At 46.5% G+C, this 24,491-nt stretch overlaps 1 protein-coding gene across 3 annotated transcripts in view; it reads left to right on the plus strand.

Annotated features, from left to right (window-relative positions):
• Window positions 1-24,491, plus strand: part of GOPC (golgi associated PDZ and coiled-coil motif containing) — a 50,989-nt gene that overhangs the window by 5,847 nt on the left and 20,651 nt on the right. For all 3 annotated transcript variants that reach the window (XM_029054643.2, XM_029054648.2, XM_029054654.2), the window contains exon 2: window positions 23,898-24,062. In XM_029054643.2, the coding sequence (XP_028910476.1) occupies window positions 23,898-24,062 (165 nt within the window). The remainder of the gene's footprint in view (window positions 1-23,897; window positions 24,063-24,491) is intronic.

Genomic DNA, 24,491 nt, shown 5'->3' on the forward strand with positions numbered 1-24,491 from the left:
ACTGAGGCACAGAGAAGTTAAGTGACTTGCCCAAAGTCACACAGCTGGCAAGCGGCGGAGCCGGGATTCAAACCCATGAACTCTGACTCCCAAGCTGGGGCTCTTTCCACTGTACCACGCTGCTTCTCAATATTTGTTAAGCGCTTCCCAAGTGCCAAGCACTGCTCCAAGCATTGGGGTCGATACAAGTTAATCAGGTTGGACACAGCCCTTCTCCTACATGGGGCTCACCATCTTAATCCCCATTTTACAGATGAGGTAACTGAGGCCCAGAGAAGTGAATAATTTGCCTAAGGTCACATAGACTGGTGGTGTAGCCGGGATGAGAACCCAGGTCCTTCTGACCTCCCAGGCCTCAGGCATAGGCTTAGTTCCCGCGTGACAGGAAGCCAGGTGGAGCACATTTTTATGGTATTTGTTAAGCGCTTATTAGGTACCAGGCACTCAGTTAAGTGCTGGGGAAGACGGGGCTCACAGGCTTAATCCCCATATTATGATGAGGTATGGGAGGCACAGAGAAGGGAAATGACTTGCCCAAGGTCACAGTGGCTGTAATTTTATTTATTTGTATTGACATCTGTCTCCCCCAATCCAGATCGGGAGCTCCTTGTGGCCAGGGAATGGCGTCGTTTATTATTGTACTTTCTCAAGCGCTTAGTGTAGTGCTCTGCACACAGTAAGCGCTCAGTAAATATGATTGAATGAATGAATGACAAGTGGTGCTGGGATTAGAACCCAGTTCCTTCTAACCCCCACCACTTGGCTGTGCTTTAATGAGATGTTCTTCCCCTTGATTCTATTTATTGCCATTGTTCCTGTCTGTCCGTCTCCCCCGATTAGACTGTAAGCCCGTCAAAGGGCAGGGACTCTCTCTATCTGTTACCGATTTGTCCATTCCAAGCGCTTAGTACAGTGCTCCGCACATAGTATGCACTCAATAAATACTATTGAATGAATGAATGCTGCTTCTCACATCCCAGTTTAACCCGCTGTCACCTTCTGCGATAGGTGCTTTGTTTCACTTGAGACGCAGAGAGGAAAAGGGAAAAGCAGCATGGCCTAATGGGAAGAGCACAGGCCCGGGAGTCAGAGGACCTGGGTTCTGATCCTGGCTCCTCCATGTACCTGCTGTGTGGCCATGCGTTCTCTGTGCCTCTGTTCTCTCCTAATAATAATAATAATGTTGGTATTTGTTAAGCGCTTACTAGGTGCCGAGCACTGTTCTAAGCACTGGGGGAGATACAGGGTAATCAGGTTGTCCCACGTGGGGCTCATACACTTTTAATCCCCATTTTACAGATGAGGTAACGGAGGCACAGAGAAGTGAAGTGACATGCCCACAGTCACACAGCTGACAAGTGGCAGAGCCGGGAGTCGAACTCATGACCTCTGTCTCCAAAGCCCGGGCTCTTTCCACTGAACCACGCTGCTCCTCTCATCTGTAAAATGGGAATTAAGACTGCCAGCCCCATTTGGGTTGTGGATTGAGTCCAACCTGATTGGATTGCATCTCCCTCCGTGCACAGTATGACGTCTGGCAAATAATAAGCACTTAACAAATGCCATTTTAAAAAAAAAAAACCGGGGTGGGGTGGGTGGAAATTGAATATGTAGGAAGGAAGCAAGTTAGACTAGGAAGAGACAGGAAATTCTAACTACTTCGAGGTTACCAGAACTGGTGTAGGAGTGTGCCTGGTCAGGTCGTTAAAATCAAGGGTTAGGCCTCCGATTTAGAAGGGGGTAAAAGAAGCTTTGGAAATGAAACTAGGAGAGAGTCATGGCTATGATAGTGACTCCATGGCAGGTTTCCCCCAAGAAATCATTATTTATGCACCTTTTGGATTGTGGTCAAGATTATGTGTCGTTTGCATTATTGTCAGTCTGGAAAAAAAACCAGTATTGTCATTCTAGAATTGCTTTTGGTGGATAGTCGGACCTGAAGAGAACTGCTTTTCAGTGAAGGGGGGCTAGAAACTCTTCTGTCCTTTTAAAATAATAAAAAAAAAAGTCAAAGTAGATTATTCAGTTAGAATTTTATAGATGTGTCAGTGTCCTTTGAAGAGTGCATCTTTTCCATTCAGTTAGCCATATCTGCTGTCGTTCAGCAGGTGGTGGGAAGGAAGTGGCTGCCTGATGAACTTCCACTCCCACGAAAATGACATTTTTAATTTGTTGTGTACTGATGAGACGGTAAGGTTTCGTGGAAGGTTTCCCTACCTTGTTAATTTTAAAGTGATTTAATGCCTGCTGTCCTTTGGAGTTGTCTGACTTTAAAAATAAATCATGTACTCAGCTTGGAGAAACACAAAGAACAGACTAAATTGGATTGGAAAGTGCTCTTATGAAGGTGTATATTAGTTGCAATCATGGGGACATGCTAAGAATAAAGAACTTTTACATGTGAGAACGTAACTTCTGGTTTCTGGTTAAGGAAACCGTTTAATCAGTGATGCTTTTAAAGTCAAATTTAGACGCTAATTTTGTAGAAAAGATCATTCTAAGAATGGGAAGTAGGGCTTAATTACCCCCATCTTTGTACATTCTGGAAGAGTGTTCAAAGCTGCCGTAAATTGCGTAGAGATGTTTTCCTTTCTCTAATTATAAATATATGTTCTGAGTCTCAAGATTGTAGCTCATCTGGTAGTCTACATTGTAGTGTATTTCTGGAGGCAAAAAATAATAATGGGTCTTCAAAACATGTTTTTACCATGAATTCCAGCCTGGCAATGACAGTTTTTAAGTTGATTTGCGCTTTAAGGTGAAATGCAACTGAACAACTTAAATAGGCCAGGTGCAAGTTGAATATTGGAAAGTAGTCACTACTGTCTTATTCCATTTGGCCTTGAGAGATGTGGTCATATTGTATTCAGATTAACAGTGTTTTGCATTTCTTTGAGTAAACGACCACCCCACTCCCGGAGGCTTGAATGCAGGGAAGAAGAGAATCTTCAGCTGTGCTTTTCCAAGTAGAGCCAAGGTATCCCATTTGCAGGATTTCAGAAGTTGGCCACATAATGGCAGCGGGCTTTCCGAACCTAATAATAATAATAATGATGGTATTTGTTAAGCGCTTACTATGTGCAGAGCACTGTTCTAAGCGCTGGGGTAGACACAGGGGAATCAGGTTGTCCCACGTGGGGCTCACAGACTTCATCCCCATTTTACAGATGAGGTAACTGAGGCACAGAGAAGTGAAGCGACTTGCCCACAGTCACACAGCTGGCAAGTGGCAGAGCCGGGATTTGAACTCATGACCTCTGACTCCAAAGCCCGGGCTCTTTCCACTGAGCCACGCTGCTTCTCTAAGGACTTTGTGGCTAGGAAAGATTAGCTGGTCTTTTTAAAGCACGACTGCCCTCTTGTATTTCGTATTACCAAATTTGAATGAACCCATGGGTGTATATGTGTTGTGGAAGCAGTTGGTGCTTGATTTTGCACATATGCTCAGAGCTGGGTGCCTTTAGCAATCAGTTCTTTTTTGCACTTTCATATTCAGTAGATGTACGTAGCTGTGAAAATTCTTTAGAAAAACCCGCTTCCCCCAAAATTCGTTTGTCCTCCACCTTCTTAAAGAAAAGAAGCTTATCCCTATTTGTTCCTTAGCCCTACAGAAAGGGGAAGTAAAGAATCGGGCAGCTTTTCAGCATGTCCTATAATGGGAAGTTCACCCTGGCCAGAAAACCTCAAGAGAAAACTGGGGGAAAAAATGTGGAGGAAGAGGTTATCTGCGAGTTAATGGAATTGGTGGTGGTAGAAATAATAATAATAATTGTGATATTTGTTAAGTGCCTAATGTGTGCGAGTCACTGTACTAAGCGCTGGTGTGGGTACAAGCAAATGGGGTTGGACACAGTCCCTGTCCCACATGGGGCTCACAGTCTCAATCCCCATTTTACAGATGAGGGAACTGAGGCCCAGTGAAGTGACTTGCCCAAGGTCTCAGATAGACAAGTGGCAGAGCAGGATTAGAACTCACTACCCTCTGACTCCCAGGCCCGGGCTGTATCCACTACGCCAAGCTGCTTCTCAGGACTACATGCTAGGGCTACTTCTGTGCCTCAGTTACCTCATCTGTAAAATGGGGATTAAGATTGTGAGCCCCATGTGGGACAACCTGATCACCTTGTATTCCCCCTCACCCCCCAGTGCTTAGAACAGTGCTTTGCACATAGTAAGCGCTTAACATCATTATACTGTACTCGCTCAAATCCTTAGTACAGTGCTCCGCACACAGTAAGCGTTCAATCATTCAAATTTACGGAGTGCTTACTGTGCGTAGGGCACTGTACGAAATGAACGCTCCGGTCTAGAGGGGGAGACAGACACGAATATAAATAAATGAATTATGGATGTGTACATAAGGGCTCAATAAATACGACTGATGGATTGACAGGGAGGCAGACAGGCAGGAGGTAAGGGTTGGCCTCTGCCGTCCTCCACGGACTCTGAAGCCCCAGTCAGGGGGAAGTTTGGGGTTGCACGCTTTGACGCATCCCCCCCGCCCTACCGAGGATGGAGCTGGACTTCCTCCGCTTGGGGCAAGATGCTGGAGGTGGTGACCCCTCCCCCCCGCCCTCCTCTGGACCCTAGAGCTCAAGCATTTTCCCAAGTCAGTCTTAGAGCGGATTTTCTTCCTGGCCTAAAAAAAAAAAAAAAAAATTGTGGTATTTGTTAAGCGCTTACTATGTGCAAAGCACTGTTCTAAGCGCTGGGGGATACAAGGAGATCAGGTTGTCCCACATGGGGCTCACAGTTTTAATCACCATTTGACAGATGAGGTAACTGAGGCACAGAGAAGTTGTGACTTGCCCAAGGTCACACAGCCGACTAGCGGCGGAGCCGGGATTAGAACTCGTGACCTCTGACTCCCAAGCCCGTGCTCTTTCCACTGAGCCACGGTGCTTCTCTAGACACCAAGTGACTCCTGCCCCAGGGAGAAAGCCAAAGTGCGGCATCCCTCTTCCTCCCCTGGTTAGAGCTCTGGAAAAGATGGGGCTTGCAGGTTTCCCAGCTCACTCAGCATTCCGGCATCCCAACAGCCAGTGGCATTTTCAGGAGGCGCTGTCAGCGGCGAGGAAGTTGGGGGACGTGGACGCAGGGAATCTGAGTAGGACTCAGGTAGGAGAGAAGCAACGTGGCTTAGAGGAAAATGACTTGGGTTTTAATCCTGGCTCTGCTACTTTACCTGCTGGGTGACCTTGAGCAAGTCACCTAAAAAAGCTAATGACGTGCCAAGCACTCTACCTAGTACTGAGGCACGTACAAGATACCCAGGTATTCGTTGGTTCATTATATTTATTGAGTGCTTACTGTGTGCAGAGCACCGTACTGAACATTTGGGAGAGTACTATGTAATAGACACAATCCCTACCCACAACAAGCGTACAGTCTTGAGGGAGGGAGATGGGCATTAAATAAATAAATTACCGTCAAGCGCTGTGGGACTGGGAGAGGGGAAGAAGAAAGGGAATGAGTTAGGGTGACACGGAAGGAAGTGGGAGAAGAGAAAATGGGGGTGCTTAGTTGGGGAAGGCATCTTGGAGGAGATGTACCTTCAATAAGACTTTGAAGCGGGACAGGCGAGAGTAATTGTCAGATTTGAAGAGGAAGGACGGTGCAGGCTAGAGACAGGATGTGGGCGAGGAGTCGGTGGCGAGGTAGGTAAGATCGAGGCACAGTGAGAAGGTTAGCATTAGAGGAGCAAAATGTGTGGCTCGGTGGAAGGAGCACAGGCTTGGGAGTCAGCGGTCATGGGTTCGAATCCTGGCTCCGCCACTTGCCAGCTGTGTGACTGGGCAAGTCACTTAACTTCTTTGTGCCTCAGTTACCTCATCTGTAAAATGGGGATTAAGACTCTGAGCCTCATGTGGGACAACCTGATTACCCTGTATACCCCAGCGCTTAGAACAGTGCTCTGCACTTAGTAAGCGCTTAACAAATACCAACATTATTATTATTATTATTAAGAGTAGCGAGGTGACATAGCAGGGGGCAAGGTGATGGAGTGCTTTAAGGCCGGGGTGAGGAGCTTTTGTTTGATGTGGAAGTGGATGGGCAACCACTGCAGTTTTTTGACGAGGAGGGAGAGGGTGACATGTCTCGAATGTTTAGAAAATGATCTGGGCAGCAGAGTGAAGTATGGACCGGAGAGGGGAGAGGCAGGAGGCAGGAGGTAGTACGGAGTCCCTGTCCCACATGGGGCTCACAGTCTAAGGGGGAGGAGATTATAAGTGAGGGAAGTGAGGCAAAGACCTGCCCAAGGCCTGAGACTCCGAGGCCATTGCTCTTTCCAATAGGCCACACTGCTTTTTATATCTTACTAGGTCACTTGTGCCTCAGTTTCCTGATCTGTAAAAAGGGGATTTGGTGCGTATTCTCCCTCCTCCTTAGACTCTGAGCCCCATTGGAGGCAGGCAGAGACTGTATCTGGCCTGATTATCTTGTATCCACCCCCGAGCTTAGTAATAATAATAATGAATAATAATGTTGGTATTTGTTAAGCGCTTACTATGTGCCGAGCACTGTTCTAAGCGCTGGGGTAGACAAAGGGGAATCAGGTTGTCCCACGTGGGGCTCACAGTCTTCATCCCCATTTTCCAGATGAGGGAACTGAGGCACCGAGAAGTTAAGTGACTTGCCCAAAGTCACACAGCTGACAAGTGGCCGAGCCGGGATTCGAACCCATGACCTCTGACTCCAAAGCCCGGGCTCTTTCCACTGAGCCACGCTGCTTCTCTAGCCACGCTGCTTCTCTGTTTGGCACATAGTAAGGGCTAAACAAATGCGACCATTATTATTACAATACCAATAATAATACTAAGACCTCAAGGAAGCCTCAGTCGCCTTTCCCGCAAAATATTTCAAGTATTGTACTAAAATAGGTGTTACAATATTATTTTCAACCTCCATTTCCCTTCTGTATTTAAACTGTAGCCATATTGAGTGGAAAATAGCAAAAAACTCTATTCCAGCTTACTATTCTAGCTCTATTCTAGAGCGCTTGCTGTGTGAAACAATATTATTGTATTTAAGCCCCTTATTATATGTCAAGCACACTTCTAAGCGCTAGATTCAACACTGAGGAAACTGAGGCACAGAGAAGTGACTTGCCCAAGCTCACACAGCAAGCAACTGGCAGAGCCTGAACTAGACCCTAAGTCCTCCAACTCCCAGGTCTGTGCTGTTTCCACTAAGCCATGCTGTTCTCTGTTTAAGCATCTCAAAACAACTACGAGTTAGGAAAGAGAAAGTATCCTGTTCAGAGGAGTCAGATCTTCACTCTGTAGCCTAGGCCGTAGCTCACTGACAGACTCCACTTCCATCAGTTTTAAGCCAGTGGGCCAACGGGCTTTGGTCCCATCAAGAAACCATTCCCTTCAGTATTCTTCTCATGAACCTTCCAAAGTAGCCTCAGCCCTGTTGACAGTCCCTGATGAGTATCTTCAGTGCAGTAAAATTCACCTTTAATGGGTTACGTGACAGGGAGATTGTTCCAAAGAAGTCGTGGGGGCTCTCATTTCACCAGTAAAATGACAACTGTGAGCACATTTCAACTGCTTTAGCTAAAGTGTTCAGAAAATTGAATCTTCGTGGGCTTGGGGAATCTTGACAAGCCTCATGAGAATTTTGAAGAAATGATTTTTTTACTAATCAGTGATATTGAGCGCTTTCTACAGAGCACTAAGCTCTTGGGATTCTATTGTCCATTTTTGTAAAACCCCAGTAAGTCTACCGGTCATTCAATTGTATTTATTGAGTGCTTACTCAGTGCAGAGCACTGTACTAAGTGCTTGGGAGAGTACGGTACAACAATAAATGGACACACCCCCTGCCCACAAAGGGCTTACAGTCTGCAGCTCTGACGTTGCCAGCAGTCTTGGAGGCAAAATAATAATGATGTTGATTATGGTATTTGTTAAGAACTTCCTATGTGCCAGGCACTATACTAAGCTCTAGGGTGGATACAAGCAAATCGGGTTGGACACAATCCCTGTCCCACGTGGGGCTCACAGTCTCAATCCTCATTTTACAGATGAGGAAGCTGAGGCCCAGAGAGGTGAAAGGACTTGCACAAGGTCACACAGCAGACGGGTCACGGAGTCGGAATCGGAACCCAGGTTCTCTGACTCCCAAGCCCGTGATCTTGCCACCAGACCATGCAGCTTCTCGTTTATGACCTGACTATTGGTCTTTCTATATGTTTGCCTGTCTTCCCTCCATTAAATTGTAAATTCTGTGAGTTTTTTTTCTGGATGAACCCACCTGAATGAGAAAGACCAGTCTCTCCAAGTAACCCCCAGCATTTATTTACCTGCCTCTGAATTATGAACAGCCATCGCTGTGGCTTTCAGTTAGAAATCATTCCATCACTCGGATTTGGTGTCTACCTATATAAGTATCTGTGTTACTCCGCTGCAGTTACTTTGCAAAAGTCATGAAGGCCAGGGACTGTTGTAGCTCACTTATTTGTAATTTCTCCCCAGTAGCAGAGTGCGAACCACCTTTTAAGATTTCAGGTGTCTCTTGGTGTAAAAGCTACCCTAAAGAAAAAAATTAAAAAAAAAAAGGATAGCAGATTGGTGGAGTACCTTTTAATTCAAAGTAGAATATCCAGTGTTTTAATTAGTTCCATGGCCATTTTGGTGTGTGCTTGTTCTAAGAACTATAATTCAGAACGTAAATTCCCCAAGACCGTATTTGCCCTCTTAGGTAAATTTTAGCAACTTCTCCTGGAACTGTAAACTCCAGTAAACTCTGCCTTTTTTCACAGCCTCCTCTCTTTCTCTTTCTATCCCCAGTGTTTGTTTATTTTTGCAATGTCCCAGGTTTCTGATCTCCAGTAATAATAATAATAAATTGTGGTGTCTGTTAAGCATTTGCTGTATGCGAAGCGCCGTGCTAAGCGCTGGGGTAGATACATGATAATTAGGTTCCACAGGGGGCTCACAGTCTAAGTAGGAGGGAGGGCAGGTAGAGAAGCAGCGTGGCTCAGTGGAAAGAGCCTGGGCTTTGGAGTCAGAGGTGATGGGTCCGAATCCCGGCTCTGCCACTTGTCAGCTGCGTGACTGTGGGCAAGTCACTTAACTTCTCTGGGCCTCAGTGACCTCATCTGTAAAATGGGGATTAACTGTGAGCCTCACGTGGGACAGCCTGATGACCCTGTATCTCCCCCAGCGCTTAGAACAGTGCTCTGCACATAGCAAGTGCTTAACAAATCCCAAGATTATTATTATTTTTCTGATGATGACAGAGAAGTGAAGTGACTTGCCCAAGGCCAGACGGCAGGACGGTGCTGGGGTTAGAACCCAGGATCTCTGACTCCCAGTCCTGTGCTCTTCCAACGAGGCCATGCTGTTTCCTATTGTCCCCCAGGTGAAACCTTCCTCGCCCCCAGGAGCCCCAACTCTCTACCTCCTTTCACCATTGATCCCATCTTCGTATTCCAACCCTGATGGATCGCACTGAGTGCACCACTTGGAGCAGAACTGGTTCAATTGCATGAGTTCCCTACCCAAAAAGCAGAATCCTCAGTTCAGAGTGGAAGGGTATTAGAAGAGGTTGCCTCAGGGGTTACATACATTTTCAAAAAGAAAAAGGAACAGCTCGCGAGACATAAAATGAGACTAGGCAAACACCCCCTTAGTAGAGTCCTGTGTGTTATGTCTGGTAAAAAGTCAGTGAACCTTGCAGTGTTTACTTTATTGTGGTGTTGAAATTACCAACCATAAAGGACATTTGTTTCAAGGTATCTAAAACAGCGTTTTGTAATTTAGCTCTTAACAAGATTCGTGCAGCAGAACAGTTTTGTCATCTTCATATAACATGTCATCAACTTTATATAAAATTTTTGTCTTTGGGTTAAAAATGGGGGGAAAAGTCACCAAATCCCCCAGTTAAACCAGTATACTTTGGATGGAACGTGTGCTGAAAATACTAAAATCCCAAACCAATGCATAGGATTTTAAGAGTTGGGGAAAATAGAGATCGTAGCTTAGTGTTATTCGACTGTTACATCTTTACAGAAAACCACAATTCTTGGAAAATAGTGAAATTGATTTAGTGCATCACTTGGGGGCACTTTGACATTTGAATTTAAAACAAAGTTTATAGCAGTAGTGGCTTTTTGTACTTTACAGTATGAGTTTTGTGGAAGACTTGCCCAGAGAAGCAGCGTGGCTCAGGGGAAAGAGCACGGGCTTGGGAGCCACAGGTCATGGGTTCAAATACCAGCTCTGCCACTTGGCAGTTGTGTGACTGTGGGCAAGTCACTTCACTTCTCTGGGCCTCAGTTCCCTCATCTGTACAATGGGGATGAAGACTGTGAACCTCACGTGAGGCAACCCGATTACCCTGTATCTCACCCAGCGCTTAGAACAGTGCTCTGCACATAGTAAGCGCTTAACAAATGCCAACATTATTATTATTATCTCAGATAAGTCCATGTCATTTTTAGCCAATGGTAATAAAAAGTTGTAGCGCACCACACATTTTTTCCCCCTAGATACAGTGCTTGGTTATTTATTAGTTAACTTGCTGAAAAGGAAGTATTGTTCTTTCTCTTTGTGGATTATGCATACTCTTCCCTATTCTCCATTTCCACTGGCCTTTTGTCCATTTCACTCTTCAGAGGTTAAGCACAGGAAATAAACACGCATTTTGTTACTTGAGCAAGTCTAATTAAAGATCTGCTTGGGAAGAAGATTGAAACTTCCTTTCTCCAAATGGCTGGGCACCAAGCCCGCTCCAGACCAGATCTTCCAGACCCTTGGGTGCGTGGGAGCTCCAGGAATCCGGGAACCCAACCAGGACCTCAGATTTCTTTGCCTGTGCCATATCTGTGGGTGGCAGGGGCAGTAGAGTCCGTCATTGGGTAGGGATTGTCTCTATCTGTTGCCCGAATTGTATAGTCCAAGCGCTTAGTACAGTGCTCTGCACATAGTAAGCGCTCAGTAAATACCATTGAATGAATCAGGAGATGGAAGGAGCTTATCTGCTGGCTTCCTGTGAAGTGTTTGCCACCCGAAATGGTGGAAAGAAAGGGAAGACCACCGAGGAGAGCGTCAGAATATAAAATCTGTGATGATAACGATAATTGTGGTGTTTGGTAAGTGCTTACTGTGTGCCAAGCACTGTACTAAGCGCTGGGGTAGATACCAGGTAGACAGGTTGGACGCAGTGCCTGTCCCACATAGAACTCAGTCTAGGAAGAATGGAGGACAGGTTACTTGGACTGTGAGCCCCATGCAGGATAGAGACTGTCTAACCTTAGTAAGCTGTACCTACTCCAGTGCTTAGAACAGTGTTTGACACATAGTAAGCTTAAATACCATAAAAAAATGAATCCCTGTTTTACAGATGAGGAAGCTAAGGTCCAGAGAGGTTAAGCGACTTACCCAAGTCTTAGGGCAGGCAAGTACAGTGTCAAGATTAGAACCCAGGGCCTCTGACTCTCAGGTCCAGTCTGTTTCACTAGGCTTTTTTTGCTTCTTGAGTAATACCGAAGCAAGGGCAGGACCCAGAGTGAAATCAATTAAGATATATCGTAAATGTAGAAGGTCATTCCAGACAGGCAAAATGAATATTATTTTAAATTTGATGATGTTGATTATGTTACTTGTTAAGCACTTACTGTGTGCCAAGCACTGTTCTAAGTGCTGGGATAGATACAAGGTTGGTTTTTTTTACGGTATTTGTTCAGTGTTTACTATGTGTCAAACACTGTACCAAGCGCTGGGGCAGGTATAAGTTAATAAGGTCGGACACAGTCCCTGCCCCTCATGGGGCTTGGACCCATTCCCTGCCCCACATGAGGTTCACAGTCTAAGTAGGAGGAAGTAGGATTTAATCCCCGTTTTATAGATGGGGTAATTGAAGTGCAGAGAAGTTGTGACTTGCAGGAGATCACACAGCAGACACGTGGCAAAGCCAGGATTAGAGCCCAGATCCTCCGTCTACCAGGCCACTGCCCTTTCAGCTGGGCCACGCTGCTTCAAAAATAGTATTTAAAGTTTTACTAGTCAAATCTCAATCACTTTTGGTTTTAGAAAGTTCTGGTTTATTGCCCTTTGTAATCTAGAGTTTTTCTTCTGCAGCTGCCTGTAATATGTGAAGGAGGGCACGCGTCATGCCAGATGAACACCCTGGCATCAGTTCCCAAACACCCTCAGGGTTAAATTAGAAGGTTTCGGAAGCTGCCCCAGGAGGGCTCAGCCACCAACCCTCCCTAGGAGTGCTTAGACGTAAAGTAGCTTCTTCCCTTCTTGGTTTAATCCCGATGAATCTTGACCCTGCCTGAGCAGCATTTGGTTTCCCTCGCTAGTTGGGAAGCAGCGTGACCTTGCGGAAAGAGCATGGGTCTGGGAGTCAGAGGACCTGGGTTCCAATCCCAGTTCCACCACTTGTCTGCTGTGTGTGACCTGGAGCAAATGATTTCATTTCTCTAGGCCTCAGTTTCCTCAACTGTCAAATGGAGATTAAATACCAGCTCTCCTTCTTAGATTGTGAGCCCCATGTGGGACGAGGACTCTGTCCGACACAATCTGTGTCTACAGCAGCGCTCAGTACAGGGCTTGAACGTAGTAAGCACTTAACAAATACCATTAAAAAAAAGTTCCCCTGATTGCCATCTGGGATGACAAAAAAGCAGGCAGAAATATCCTTTTGAATGTGGCCTCTGTGCAAATATATGAGTTAAATTTTCAGGAAGTACCATGAAATGAAGGCTTTTCTGGGGAGAGGCCAGTAGAACCAGATAACTAATCATAGTAACCAAATTAGAGGCTTTAGGTTTTATATGGCGCTCAGATAACAGTGCTCTGCACAAAGTAAGCCCTCAGTAAATATTGTTGATTGATTAATGTGTACAGACCAAGGCAAACTAAAAGTTGGAAATATCAGCAAATCACTAGTTTGTGCCCTCCCTTTCTACCCGTTCTTAGACGTTTCTGTACTTCTGGAAGTTGAGCAACTTTCCTAGAAGTTCCTTTATTTTGTTTCTTTCACAGAGGATTACATGTTCAAAGCTGCTTTGGAAAACTTTTTATAATGTAGGATCAGTTGAATCCTCTGTGCACCTCAAGCTGTTTACTCGAATTCGATGTCCGCAAACTTAAATTGTGTTACATTTTTCCTGAGCGAGGTAATTAATAGGAGAGTTGGCTAGTGTATCTTCACTGCTTTTTCTCCCTGAGCATGCTAACTTTCGTTATTGTGCAAAGGCATGTCAGTGTTACGAATAACAGTCTTCCCATGAGCAATGAACAAGTGGTATTTATTGAGCACTTACTGTGTGCAGAGCATTGTACTAAGTGCTGGGAGAGCGTACAATATAACGGAGTTGGTAGACACATTCCCTGCCCACAACGAGCTTACAGTCAGTGTTCTCCTTTGGGGATAAGAAGGTCCCAGCTGTTTTCCATCAGTATCTTGAATTTACACCCAATTTCCATGTGAAGCTTCCTCCAGTGTGATTCCTTCCAGTCAGTCAGGGCTGTCCCCAGAAACTGCAACCTTAGATTTGTGTTTGATCCCTATCTTTGCTTAGCAATTATTCCTCCCCTAAGGAACAGCTGACTGGTTAGACTTCCTTCTAACAATGGTATGGCTGGGTGTGGGGGACTGTAAAACTTTTAATGCTGAGAATCTTTAAGGTGGGTGAAAGGGCTTCTAGGCATCAGAGAAGCAAACCAGTAGGGAAGAAAATGTAAATATGCACTTTGGAAAAAAATGATCACATGCCTTTAGTTTTTAATGAAGTCCTGTTGCTTGAAGTGCACTACTTCCTATGTGGAATTGAGTTGATTTTATTTTGGGGGAACCCCAATGCAAAGTACCCCTGAGGGGCTTGTATTTGTTACCATTTCCCTAGGTGCTTCTCATCATTATGAGAAGCAGCGTGGCTTAGTGGAAAGAGCACAGGCTTGGGAGTCAGAGGTTGTGGGTTCTAATCCCGGCTCTGCCACATGCCTGCAGTGTGACTTTGGGCAAGACACTTAACTTCTAGGTGCCTCAGTTCCCTCATCTGTAAAATGGGGATTAAGACTGTGAGCCTCACGTGGGACATCCTGATGACCTTGTATCTACCCCAGCGCTTAGAACAGTGCTTGGCACATAGCGCTTAACAAATGCCATCATTATTATTATTATTATTATTATTTATTCGGGAGTTGGCATGAAAACAGAGAGAGAGAGAGAGACTGGGGACAGAAAGGCTTGAGGTTTGTACAAAATTTAATCTGCGAGGCGAATTGAATTATTTTATTATTTTGGATGCAGCAAATTGAACCTCCCTTTTGGGAGGATTATGATTATTTAATGATAATAGAGCTTCCCTATCGGGAGGAATATACTTATGTGTTATTCGCTCATGGCAAAACACCTAGGTTCCACCCACGAGGAATTCACTTTTGCTTTGTGCACACATGGTCAGACGGCTAGCTACCAGCCATGAACACTTCCCACCACAGAGGAATCCATTTATGCATTACACACCCCGGTGAAGCGCTCTGGCTTCCAGCCCCGTGAGCGATCGGCGAGACACTCAACCATCCCACGGCTCCTCACGTGGTGCAGGCAGAGCGGGCATCCCACGCTGTAGGCAGAGGGTACCCGCAGCCGGCTGCTGCAAGTCTCATTTCGCTGCCCAGAAGGTCAGAGGCCACTGGTATTTATCACCTGTGCACCTGGGCCATTCCACCTTCCGGCCTCAGTTTATCCAATCTCTGCCCTCCCCGCTTCCCCATACCTAATTTGATTGGCATGGGGGCGAGGGACACCTTCTGTATTCCCGACTTGGGCTGTCAAACTAGCGGTTTGGTTGCGGGGGCGGTATCCCACCCACACTTCCGATTTCCGCCTTGCTGGCTCGGACGGTCACGAGATAGCAGTTGACCTTGAGGTGGTGGGTGCCCCGGGGTTCACCTTGAGACAGGTAGATACCAGCCAATCAGGTGGGACACAGTCCAGTCTCACATATGAGGCTCAGTCTTAATCCCCATTTTACAGTTGAGGTAACAGGCACAGAGGAGCGACGCGACTTACCCAAGGTCACACAGCAGACAAGTGGCGGAGCCGGGATTAGAACCCAGGTCCTTCTGGCTCTCAAGCCTGTATCCATTAGGCTATGCTGTTCATAAGGACTGTGGGAGTTGAGACTGGAATGAGTACCTAAGTGCAGAGCTGAGGATTCAGATTCAAGTGCAGAGGGGACTGGAGATATGATTTTTAGTAGGGCTTTGAGGTTGGAAGAATAATTGCACATTCCATTTTGACAACTCTGTAAATGCTTTTGTCTTCCCCCGTTAGAGTGTAAGCCTCTCGTGTGCCGGGAACGTGCCTCTTCTCTGTCTTATACTTTCATTCATTCATTCATTGTATTTATTGAGTGCTGTGTGCAGAGCACTGTACTAAGCGCTTGGAAAGTACAATTCAGCAACAAATAGTGACAATCCCTGCCCACAACGGGCTGACAGTCTAGAAGGGGGGACAGATATCAAAACGAGTAAACAGGCATCAGTAGCATCCTTATAAATAAGTAGAATTATAGATATAAGCACATCATAAATAAAAATAGTTATAATTATAAGTACGTATATACTCAAGTGCTGTGGGGAGGGAGGTAGAGCAAACGGAGCGAGTCGGGGCGAAGGGTGGGGGAGAAGGAGCAGAGGAAGAAGGCAGTTTTGTCTGGGAAGACCTCCTGGAGGACTGACTTTCAGTCTGTCAGGCAGTGACATTTATTGAGCGCTCACTCTGTACAGAGCCCTGTACTAAGCACTTGGCAAAGTACAGTACCATAGAAGTGGTAGCTGTGATCCCTGCCCTCAAGGAAGTCTGTCGGGGAGACGGACATTAAAATAAGTTACCGACAGGGGAAGTAATAAAATATAAGGTTTATTTCCCTTATACGATGTATTGAATCCAGTGGATACTCGGTAATTTCTATCGCTGCTACTTATAGATAGAGAATATGTATAAGTGCTTCAAACTGTAAGCTCATCCTCTTGACATGTGGGCAGGAAATATGTCTACCAACTCTGTAGTATTATACTCTTCCATGTGTTTAGTATAGTGCTGTGCACACAGTAAGCACTCAGTAAGTACCATTAACAAGGTACTGAGGATAGGTGTAAAACCATAAATGCCTAGGGCGGCCGTTGATTGGGAATGACCTGGAAAAGATTGGGAATGCCTTCTGGAGTGGGTGGGTGGGTTGGTTCTCGGGAAGGCCGTGATGATGGGGAGAGCAGTGCTCTGAGGGGGGATGGAAGCGGAGACCAGGGACTACAACAGTGGATCGGAGGTGGGACTATGTGGAGGGAGGCACGAGGAGAGGTTTCGTTTGGGAGGAATGGAGCATACAGGCTGGTTTTTGCGTCGTCCCTGGATTTCAATTATAAATGCCTCTCCTGGTTCCAGTTAGCACAGGTGTTTGAAAGTGCGTAAATCACGAAGGAGCCTGTTAAGGTTTTTCCGCCCTTGTAATTTCGTCTTTATTCCAGCAACAGCTGTTTTCAATAACCTATCTGAATTACCTGTGTTATTTAAACTGACTCTGTTTAAGAAGATAACTGCGGATTGCTTTTCGGAAGGCCGAAACCGATGGGGAGTTTTATTATCCTTTTTATTTGGCTCCCCGGACCATAAAGCGCCGGTTTCCCGTAAGGATTTGACAGGAGTGGAGGCTTATGCTTTTAGACCAGGCTTGTTGGCCTTTTGAGAGCGTTCCATACTTTCCAAACACCGTCTTGAAATAACTTTTAAAAAGGTGATTGCCCCTCCCCAAGGTAAGTCTCCACTGAAAGCCCATTCACTTTTCTCTTGCCGGGCCAACTGGTAACAGTCTTGTGTTTGTTATACCCTTACCAGAGCTAGATGTCTCGTTAATGCTGGGGTAACTGAGGATGGAGCCAGGCTGCTCCCTTGGCCTTCCAAGGAGGGGTTACCAAAGGATACCCCTTATCCCACTCCCTCAGCTCCGGGTCCACCCTTCCCTAGCCAGCTGACAAGTGGGGATGGGGGATGGGAACATAATAATTATAATAGTATTTGTTAAGTGCTTACTATGTGCCAGGCACTGTATTAAGCACTGGGGTAGATACAAGCAAATCAGGTTGGACACGGTCCCTGTCCTAAGTGGGGCTCACAGTCTTCAATCTCCATTTTACAGATGAAGTAACTGAGGCACAGAGAAGTAAAGTGACTTGCTCAGGGCCACACGGCAGACAAATGGCAGAGCCAGGATTAGAACCCATGACCTTCTGACTTCCAAGCCTGTGCTCTATCCACCGCACCGTGTTGCTTCCCTCGACTCTAAGCTTGTTGTGGTCAGGAAATGTCTCTCTTTTATTGTTATAATGTGTGTGACTGTGGGCAAGTCACTTCACTTCTCTGTGCCTCAGTTCCCTCATCTGTAAAATGGGGGTGAAGACTGTGAGCCTCATGTGGGACAACCTCATTCCCCTGTATCTACCCCAGTGCTTAGAACAGTGCTCTGCATGTAGTAAGCTCTTAACAAATACCAACATTATTATTATTATTATTACTGTACTTAATACAGTGCTCTGCAAACAGTGAGTGCTCAATAAATACGACTGACTGCCTGTGGCAACTTTACATCCTGGCCTGTGCCTAGGAATTTTCCATAGGTAATCTCCCTTGAAAATTCCAGTTGAAACTTGACTTACGGTTTGTATATCGCACAGGTTGTCCTAGAGCTCGTGGGAAGGCTCAGAATCTCTGCAGGCCGGCGGGCCAGATATCATTTGGTTTGGATTTTCTTACTGGTTAACACAGTCCCGTTCCAGGGATCCGTGCCGGCCATCAGCTGCTGGCGCTTCTCCCTGCCATGAAGTTGGAATCGGAGCACGAGGAAAGAATGGAAAGTTGCCCTGTTTAATTCCCGAGGCACCATTATGGGGCATTAGGAAAGCAGCGTCGATGACAGTTTCCCTCCAGGGACCAGTGGTCGTTTCCTTCCTGGGACGAAGCTTTCTCAGTATCGTTAGATGGTTTTACTTTGCCTGTCTGGGCATTTGTTCATTCGTTCAATCGTATTGATTGAGCGCTTACTATGTGCCGAGCACTGTACTAAGCGCTTGGAATGATTAGACTGCGAGCCCGTCATTGGGCAGGGATTGTCTCTATCCGTTGCCGTTTTGTACATTCCAAGCGTTTAGTACAGTGCTGTGCACATAGTGCTCAATAAATACTATTGAATGAATGAATGTACACTTCGGCAACAGATAGAGACAATCCCTGCCCAACGACGGGCTCACAGCCTAAACGGGGGAGACAGACAACAAAACAAAACAGAACAAAACAAACCAAATAGTCTGGCGTAAATATCATCAAGATAAATAGAATCATAGATATATACACATCATTAACAAAATGATAAAATAAAATAATATAGCAAAATCCTGGAGCAGTGCCCCTGCTATCCACCGTGACACTTGCATCCAGGCAAAAGTTCCAGAAGTTGGCTTAATACAAAGATCACAGGACCAGGAGGCAGGAGACCTGAGTTCTAATCCCAGCTCTGCCACTTGCCTGCTGGGTGACCTTGGGCTAGTCACATAACTGCTCTGTGCCTCAGTTTCCTCATCTATGAAATGGAGATTCAGTGCCTATTCTTCCCCTTTGTGGGACAGGAACTACCTGATCTGACTGTATTTTTTCTACCTTGTTGATCAGCACAGTGCTTGGCACATAATGTGCATAATAATAACAATAATAATGATATTAATGGTATTTAAGCGCTTACTATGTGCCAGGCACTGTACTAAGCGCTGGAGTGGATACATGAATCAGGTTGGACACAGTCCCTGTACTAAGTGGGGCTCACAGTCTCAATCCCCATTTTCCAGATGAGGTAACTGAGATCTCAAACCCCATTTTCCAGATGAGGTAACTGAGAAACAGTGAAGCAGCTTGCCCGAAGTCACAGCTGACAGGAGGCAAAACCGGGATTAGAACCCATGACCTTTGACTACGCCATGCTTAACAAGTGCCACTATTATTAGAATAGGAAAAACATAAGCCCTACCTGGAAGCCATTTTCCTCCTTCCCTCTGGTCGAAAATTTAGAAATGAATGAAAGATTTAATTTTAAAATTTATTTCTGCGTTGTGATGTGGAACTCATGATGATGAGGCCAGAAGGTACCTGGGGGAAGCAGTCAATCCTTCCTGTGGCCCTTCGGCGGACTGATCGCTGAACCAGAAGCTGCGGGTGAGTTTCTGATAGGAACCCAAAGTTGGAGAAGTCCAGGCCCGACCTTGGCCACTTGGCCACAGGCCGGCCTTCCGAATGTTCAGAAGTGGCCCCTTGGAAAGTGGATCGCTGCCGTCTCTATCGAGCACTCCATCTCTCTCAGCCCAGTGCTGTCCACAGTCTCTCCCTTCTGCATCGTCTGTGCTCTTGGACCTGGGACCTTTAGACATTTGATATTCGCCCCAACCCCACAGCATTTAGGTGCATCTCTTTAAATTACATAGTATAGATTATTCATATTAAAGTCTATCTCCCGCTCAAGCTCGTTATGGGCAGGGAACGTGACAGCTAATGCTGTCATACTGTACTCTCCCAAGCTCTTAGTACAGTGCTCTGCACATGAGAAGCGCTTAGTAAATACCATTGATCGAGTGTATAGGAAGGACTGCTAATAGACCATATCTTGTTTTTATAAGGGACGGTATTGTAAAAGGGGAGAGAGGGTGCCCGCGCTTAGTAATTCTTGATTCTATTTATTGCTATTGTTCTTGTCTGTCTTTCTTCCCCGATTAGACTGTAAGCCCCTCAAAGGGCAGGGACTGTCTCTGTTGCCGATCTGTGCATTCCAAGCGCTTAGTACAGTGCTCTGCACATAGTAAGCGCTCAATAAATACTATTGAATGACTGAATGAATAGTAATGCATTGTTGCCCAAGTGCACTTCCATTCTTGCTTCACAAATAGGGGTGATGATTATATTTCAAGTTAACCCACAAGCCAGTCAACCTAGTTAGCGGCAGAATCCTCACCCCCATTAACTCCATTTGTAGCCATTTAATAACTCAGCTGGGCATGAAGTCATACTGTCCTTCCACTGGGCCACGATGGGTGAATGGCCCGGGTAGGCCAAGCAGTGCCACAGTTGCCGTACTGTAATATCTCTACGAACGCTCCACCTCCTTTGGAGGCCCATCCCGCCCAAGTCTCCACCTACCTAGCCCCAAGCCACCCAGGGTATTTGACATTTTTTTTTTTTTGACCCAATCCTCAGCTTGGTTTGGCTTAGAATTTGGGGTCTGACCTGAGCCCGCCCAGAGCTTTCTGTCACGTTGCGCATTTCAGTCAAGAGTCCTAACTCTGGATCTTCGGGGGAAAGATGACGAATGATTATTGTAAGATGACGAGTGATTATTCCAGCAAAACTGTTTTGCTGGAAGCTGGGGTTTAGGTGTAGGGGCCCAATTCAGCAAGTGCCCTCGGTCCAGTGTCTCCAAATCCAGGAGGGGTTTGGAGGTGGCCAGAAGCCACCCTGGGAATTTGACCTAAGCCCAAGGCAGCCTCCCAGTGATCTGATCTGCTTGGGGTCAAAGCCTTGTGTGGGGCCCGGTTTGTTTGGGATCTGGTTGTTTCCTCCTGTTCCCGGAAATCGAGTTTAGTAGGGCAGTTCCAGGGCTCCACGAGGCACCTCTAAATGTCAGGAGTCTGCCCCAAATCCCAACCTCCCAGACAGCTTCTGGTCATTAGAGTAGACCCTCCTTCCCCAGAATGGTTTCAGAGGGTCCCAAAATTGCCCTAGCGGGAAAACCTGTCCGGCAGAGGGGTGTCCTTCTGCCCTGCCGACCGGGAGCAGGAACACCCTCCCAAGGGCTCGGTAAACCGGCTGCAGTTTCCTCCACCCCAGCAACGGAGGCCAAAAACCCACTACCAGCCTTTGTGCCGAACAGCCGCAGAAAAATGGGCTTGAAGGCTTAGGGATGGTGGTGTAGATCCAAAGAATAAATCCGGGCCTCCAGGTTCATCGAGTCCCTCCCTGCAGCTGGCTGGGGCAGCAGTTCCCAATCCCCACTTCCCCTTTGAGTGAGCAGTGGGCATGAATAGCGAGGGCAAAGGTCTGCAAGACATGATGCAAGCTACATTATTATTATGGTATTTGTTAAGCACTTACTACATGCAAAGCACTGTTCTAAACACCGGGGTGGATGCAAGGTAAGCAGGTTGTCCCATGTGGGGCCCACAGCACAGAGAAGTGAAGTGACATGCCCAAAGTCACACAGCAGACAAGTGGTGGAGCTGGGATTGGAACCCACAACCTCTCCCAAGCCCAGGCTCTTTCCACTAAGCCACGCTGCTTCTGTATTACCAGACATGCCTCTGTGGCTGTTCACCAGCTTGCCTTCCCCAGGATGGCCATGAAGTGCATGGCCACGAGAAGCAGCGTGGCCTAGGGGGTAGAGCACGGGCCCGGGAGACAGAAGAACCTGGGTTCTAATCCTGACTTCGCCACTTGTCTGTGCTGCGTGACCTTGGGCAATCCACTTCACTTCTCTCCGCCTCAGTTACCTTATCTGTAAAATGGGGATTAAGACAGGGACTATGTCCAACCTGAATATCGTGTGTCTACCCCAGTGCTTAGAACAGTGCCTGGCACATAGTAAGTATGTAACAATCACCACAAAAAAAAAAGCGTGACCGAACACATTAGATGTTAGTCTCCAGCTCATTTTGCGGGCCACTGGATCTTGTACAGGGAGAGACTATTTCCTTGGAAAAAAAGAAAGCCTAGCTACACATTCTGTACGCTAAAAACTACAGCAAGATTCTTGGCTTATCTCTAGAATATATTTGTAATTTCTCTTCCCATTTGCTCAGGAGATGGGTGCGTTGTGGGCAGGGAATGTGTCTGTTTATTGTTGTATTCTCCGAAGCACTCAGTACAGTGCTCTGCACACAGTAAGCGCTCAATAAATGCAACTGAATGAATGAGTGGGCGTTCTCAGTAAGGCCAGAGTGCTAGAGAGTAATTTTGTGTAATCTGAGAGCCCTATTAGGTCCCTCCTGTTTCTGAGGAAGGATGAAATCCACACAGTCTGCCAGAGATGATAGCATAAGAACTAGCAAGAAGCAAAAGTAGAATTCTGTTGTCATTTCCATCCCTTGTCCATCTTTGATGGGGCCAAACAGCAAAATGTCTACAGGGAGGCAAGAGGCGGCAAGACCCAGAGTCTTTCTTCTAAGTAGGTGAAACGGACATGGGAAAGAATCTGTAATGGGTCACCCCTGAAAGGTGGAGATCTTGAATTTTAGTCCAGGAGGGTTGGTTTAAAGGAGTAGAATTTCTGCACTGGGAAGCAGTCCTGCCCTCTCAAGCCCCTTCCCATGGAAGCAAGCGCCTGAGTGATTTGCCTGGGACTACCTAGTGAATGCCAAGAATCCAAGAAAAGTGGAAGGATTAAGAATTGACTGCAGTGAGAGAACAGTTTATCAGTCAGTGGTATTTATTGAGCGCTCATTTAGTGCTTGGAGAGTACAATCTAACAGACACAAACCTGCAGGGAGCTTACAGTCTGGAGGGGGAGATAGACATTAAATAAATGAATTACAGATATGTATATAAGTGCTGTGGGGCTGGGAGGGGGTGATGAATGAAGGGATAAAGTCAGGGAGATTACAGAAGGGAGTTGAAGAAAAGGAAAAGACGACTTAGGGAAGGCCTCTTGGAAGCCATGTGCCTTCAGTAAGGCTTTGAGGTGGAGGAGTGTAATTGTCGGATTTGAGGAGGGAGGGCGTTCCGGGCCAGAGGCAGGACATAGGTAAGAGGTTGGCGGGGAGATAGATGAGATTGAGGTACAGCGAGAAGGTAAGCATTAGAGGAGCAAAGTGGGCTGGCTGGGTTGTAGTGGGAGAGTAGCAAGTTGAGGTAGGAAGGGGCAAAGTGATTGAGTGTTCTAAAGCCAATGCTAGAGGAGTTTCTGTTTGATGTGGAGGTGGATCGGCAACCACTGGAGGTTCTTGAGGAGAGGGGAAACATGGCCTAAACACTTCTGTAGAAAAATGATCCGGGTTGCAGAGTGAAGTATGAACCGGAGTGGGCAGAGACAGGAGGCGGGGAGGTCAGCAAGGAGGCCGATGCAGTAATCGAGGCAGGATAGGGTAAGTGATTGGATTAACGTGGTGGTTGTAGTTCGGGCGAAGATGAAAAGACGGGTTTTATTCATTCAATAGTATTTATTGAGTGCTTACTATGTGCAGAGCACTGTACTAAGCGCTTGGGATGAACAAGTCGGCAACAGATAGAGACAGTCCCTGCCGTTTGACGGGCTAGCGATGTTGTAGTCTGTGCTGATTTTTCACGATCTGTCGAAGCATTCTGGACGAGAGGTCCAAATTCAAACCACGGCGTGAAGCTCCAAACTGCATTTTCAAAAACTCTTGAGGTGTTGGCTAAACTTTCAACGGGGGTTTTGGACCTGGGCTTTTTGAGCCACTCCCAACCACGGGTACCTCAGGGTAGAAATGGTTGTAACTTATTAAAGTGAAAGTTTGTTAGCGCACTCAGTTCATTCGTTATGTCAGTCTTTAACCGTGCAGTGTTTAGGGAGTTAGATTGTTCTTCTCACTGGAGTTAACATGCTGTGTGCTCGTGCCTGATGTCAGTCAAGGGGCATGGAAAGAACTTAACCTTTGCGTCTTAGGTAAACAGTGTAATCCTAGCAGCCAGTTGAGGTACCAGGATGAGTGAAATCGGGAGCTAGTCTGGTGGCATTTTGGATTTTTAATACACTAAATTCCGCCTTCGAGGAATCAGTAGCATGACCGTGGTGGATTGGTAGTCTGAGATACCACTGACATGGGAAATCTGATTTTCCATAAGCGTACTTAATATTGGAATGCATTGTGTTTATTTAGGCTCAGCTGGTGGATCTGAAATCGGAATTGACCGAGACCCAGGCTGAGAAAGTTGTCTTGGAAAAAGAAGTGCACGATCAGCTTTTACAGCTCCATGCTGTTCAGCTTCAGCTTCATGCCAAAACCGGCCAAAACGTAGACTCTGGAGCCATTAAGGCGAAATTGGTAAGTAACATAAGGGTCTTTGGGACGATTAATTTTGAGGCACTTCCCTGTGACTCGGGGCAATTCGCTGGGTGGAGGGAGGCGGGCGTGGTGGAAGTCCACAGAGGACACCCGCTACGGTTTCTGCCGGAGATAGAATTCATCTCCTCTCTCCCCGCAGTCCGTGTGCTGGACACACTCTCGAAGGTGTCCAGGGTTGCTTGGGAGCTGGGGTGGGGAGGGAGGGTATGGTGTTGGCACAGTGCCGTTAGCACACAAGCAGCCAGGCTGCAGCCCTGCCCCTCAACACTGCTGCGGTCGAGGCCACGTTGCAAGTGAGTCTGGAGGCTGAAGACATTGGAGAGAGAAAGGCAGGTCTGACCTGCAGGGTCCTTGGAAAGATTCCGCTCAGTGAGATTTTTCTGCTTGGAAATTCCCTCCCTCCTCCCA

Source organism: Ornithorhynchus anatinus, chromosome 2 (assembly GCF_004115215.2).
Source record: "Ornithorhynchus anatinus isolate Pmale09 chromosome 2, mOrnAna1.pri.v4, whole genome shotgun sequence".
NCBI lineage: Eukaryota > Metazoa > Chordata > Mammalia > Monotremata > Ornithorhynchidae > Ornithorhynchus > Ornithorhynchus anatinus.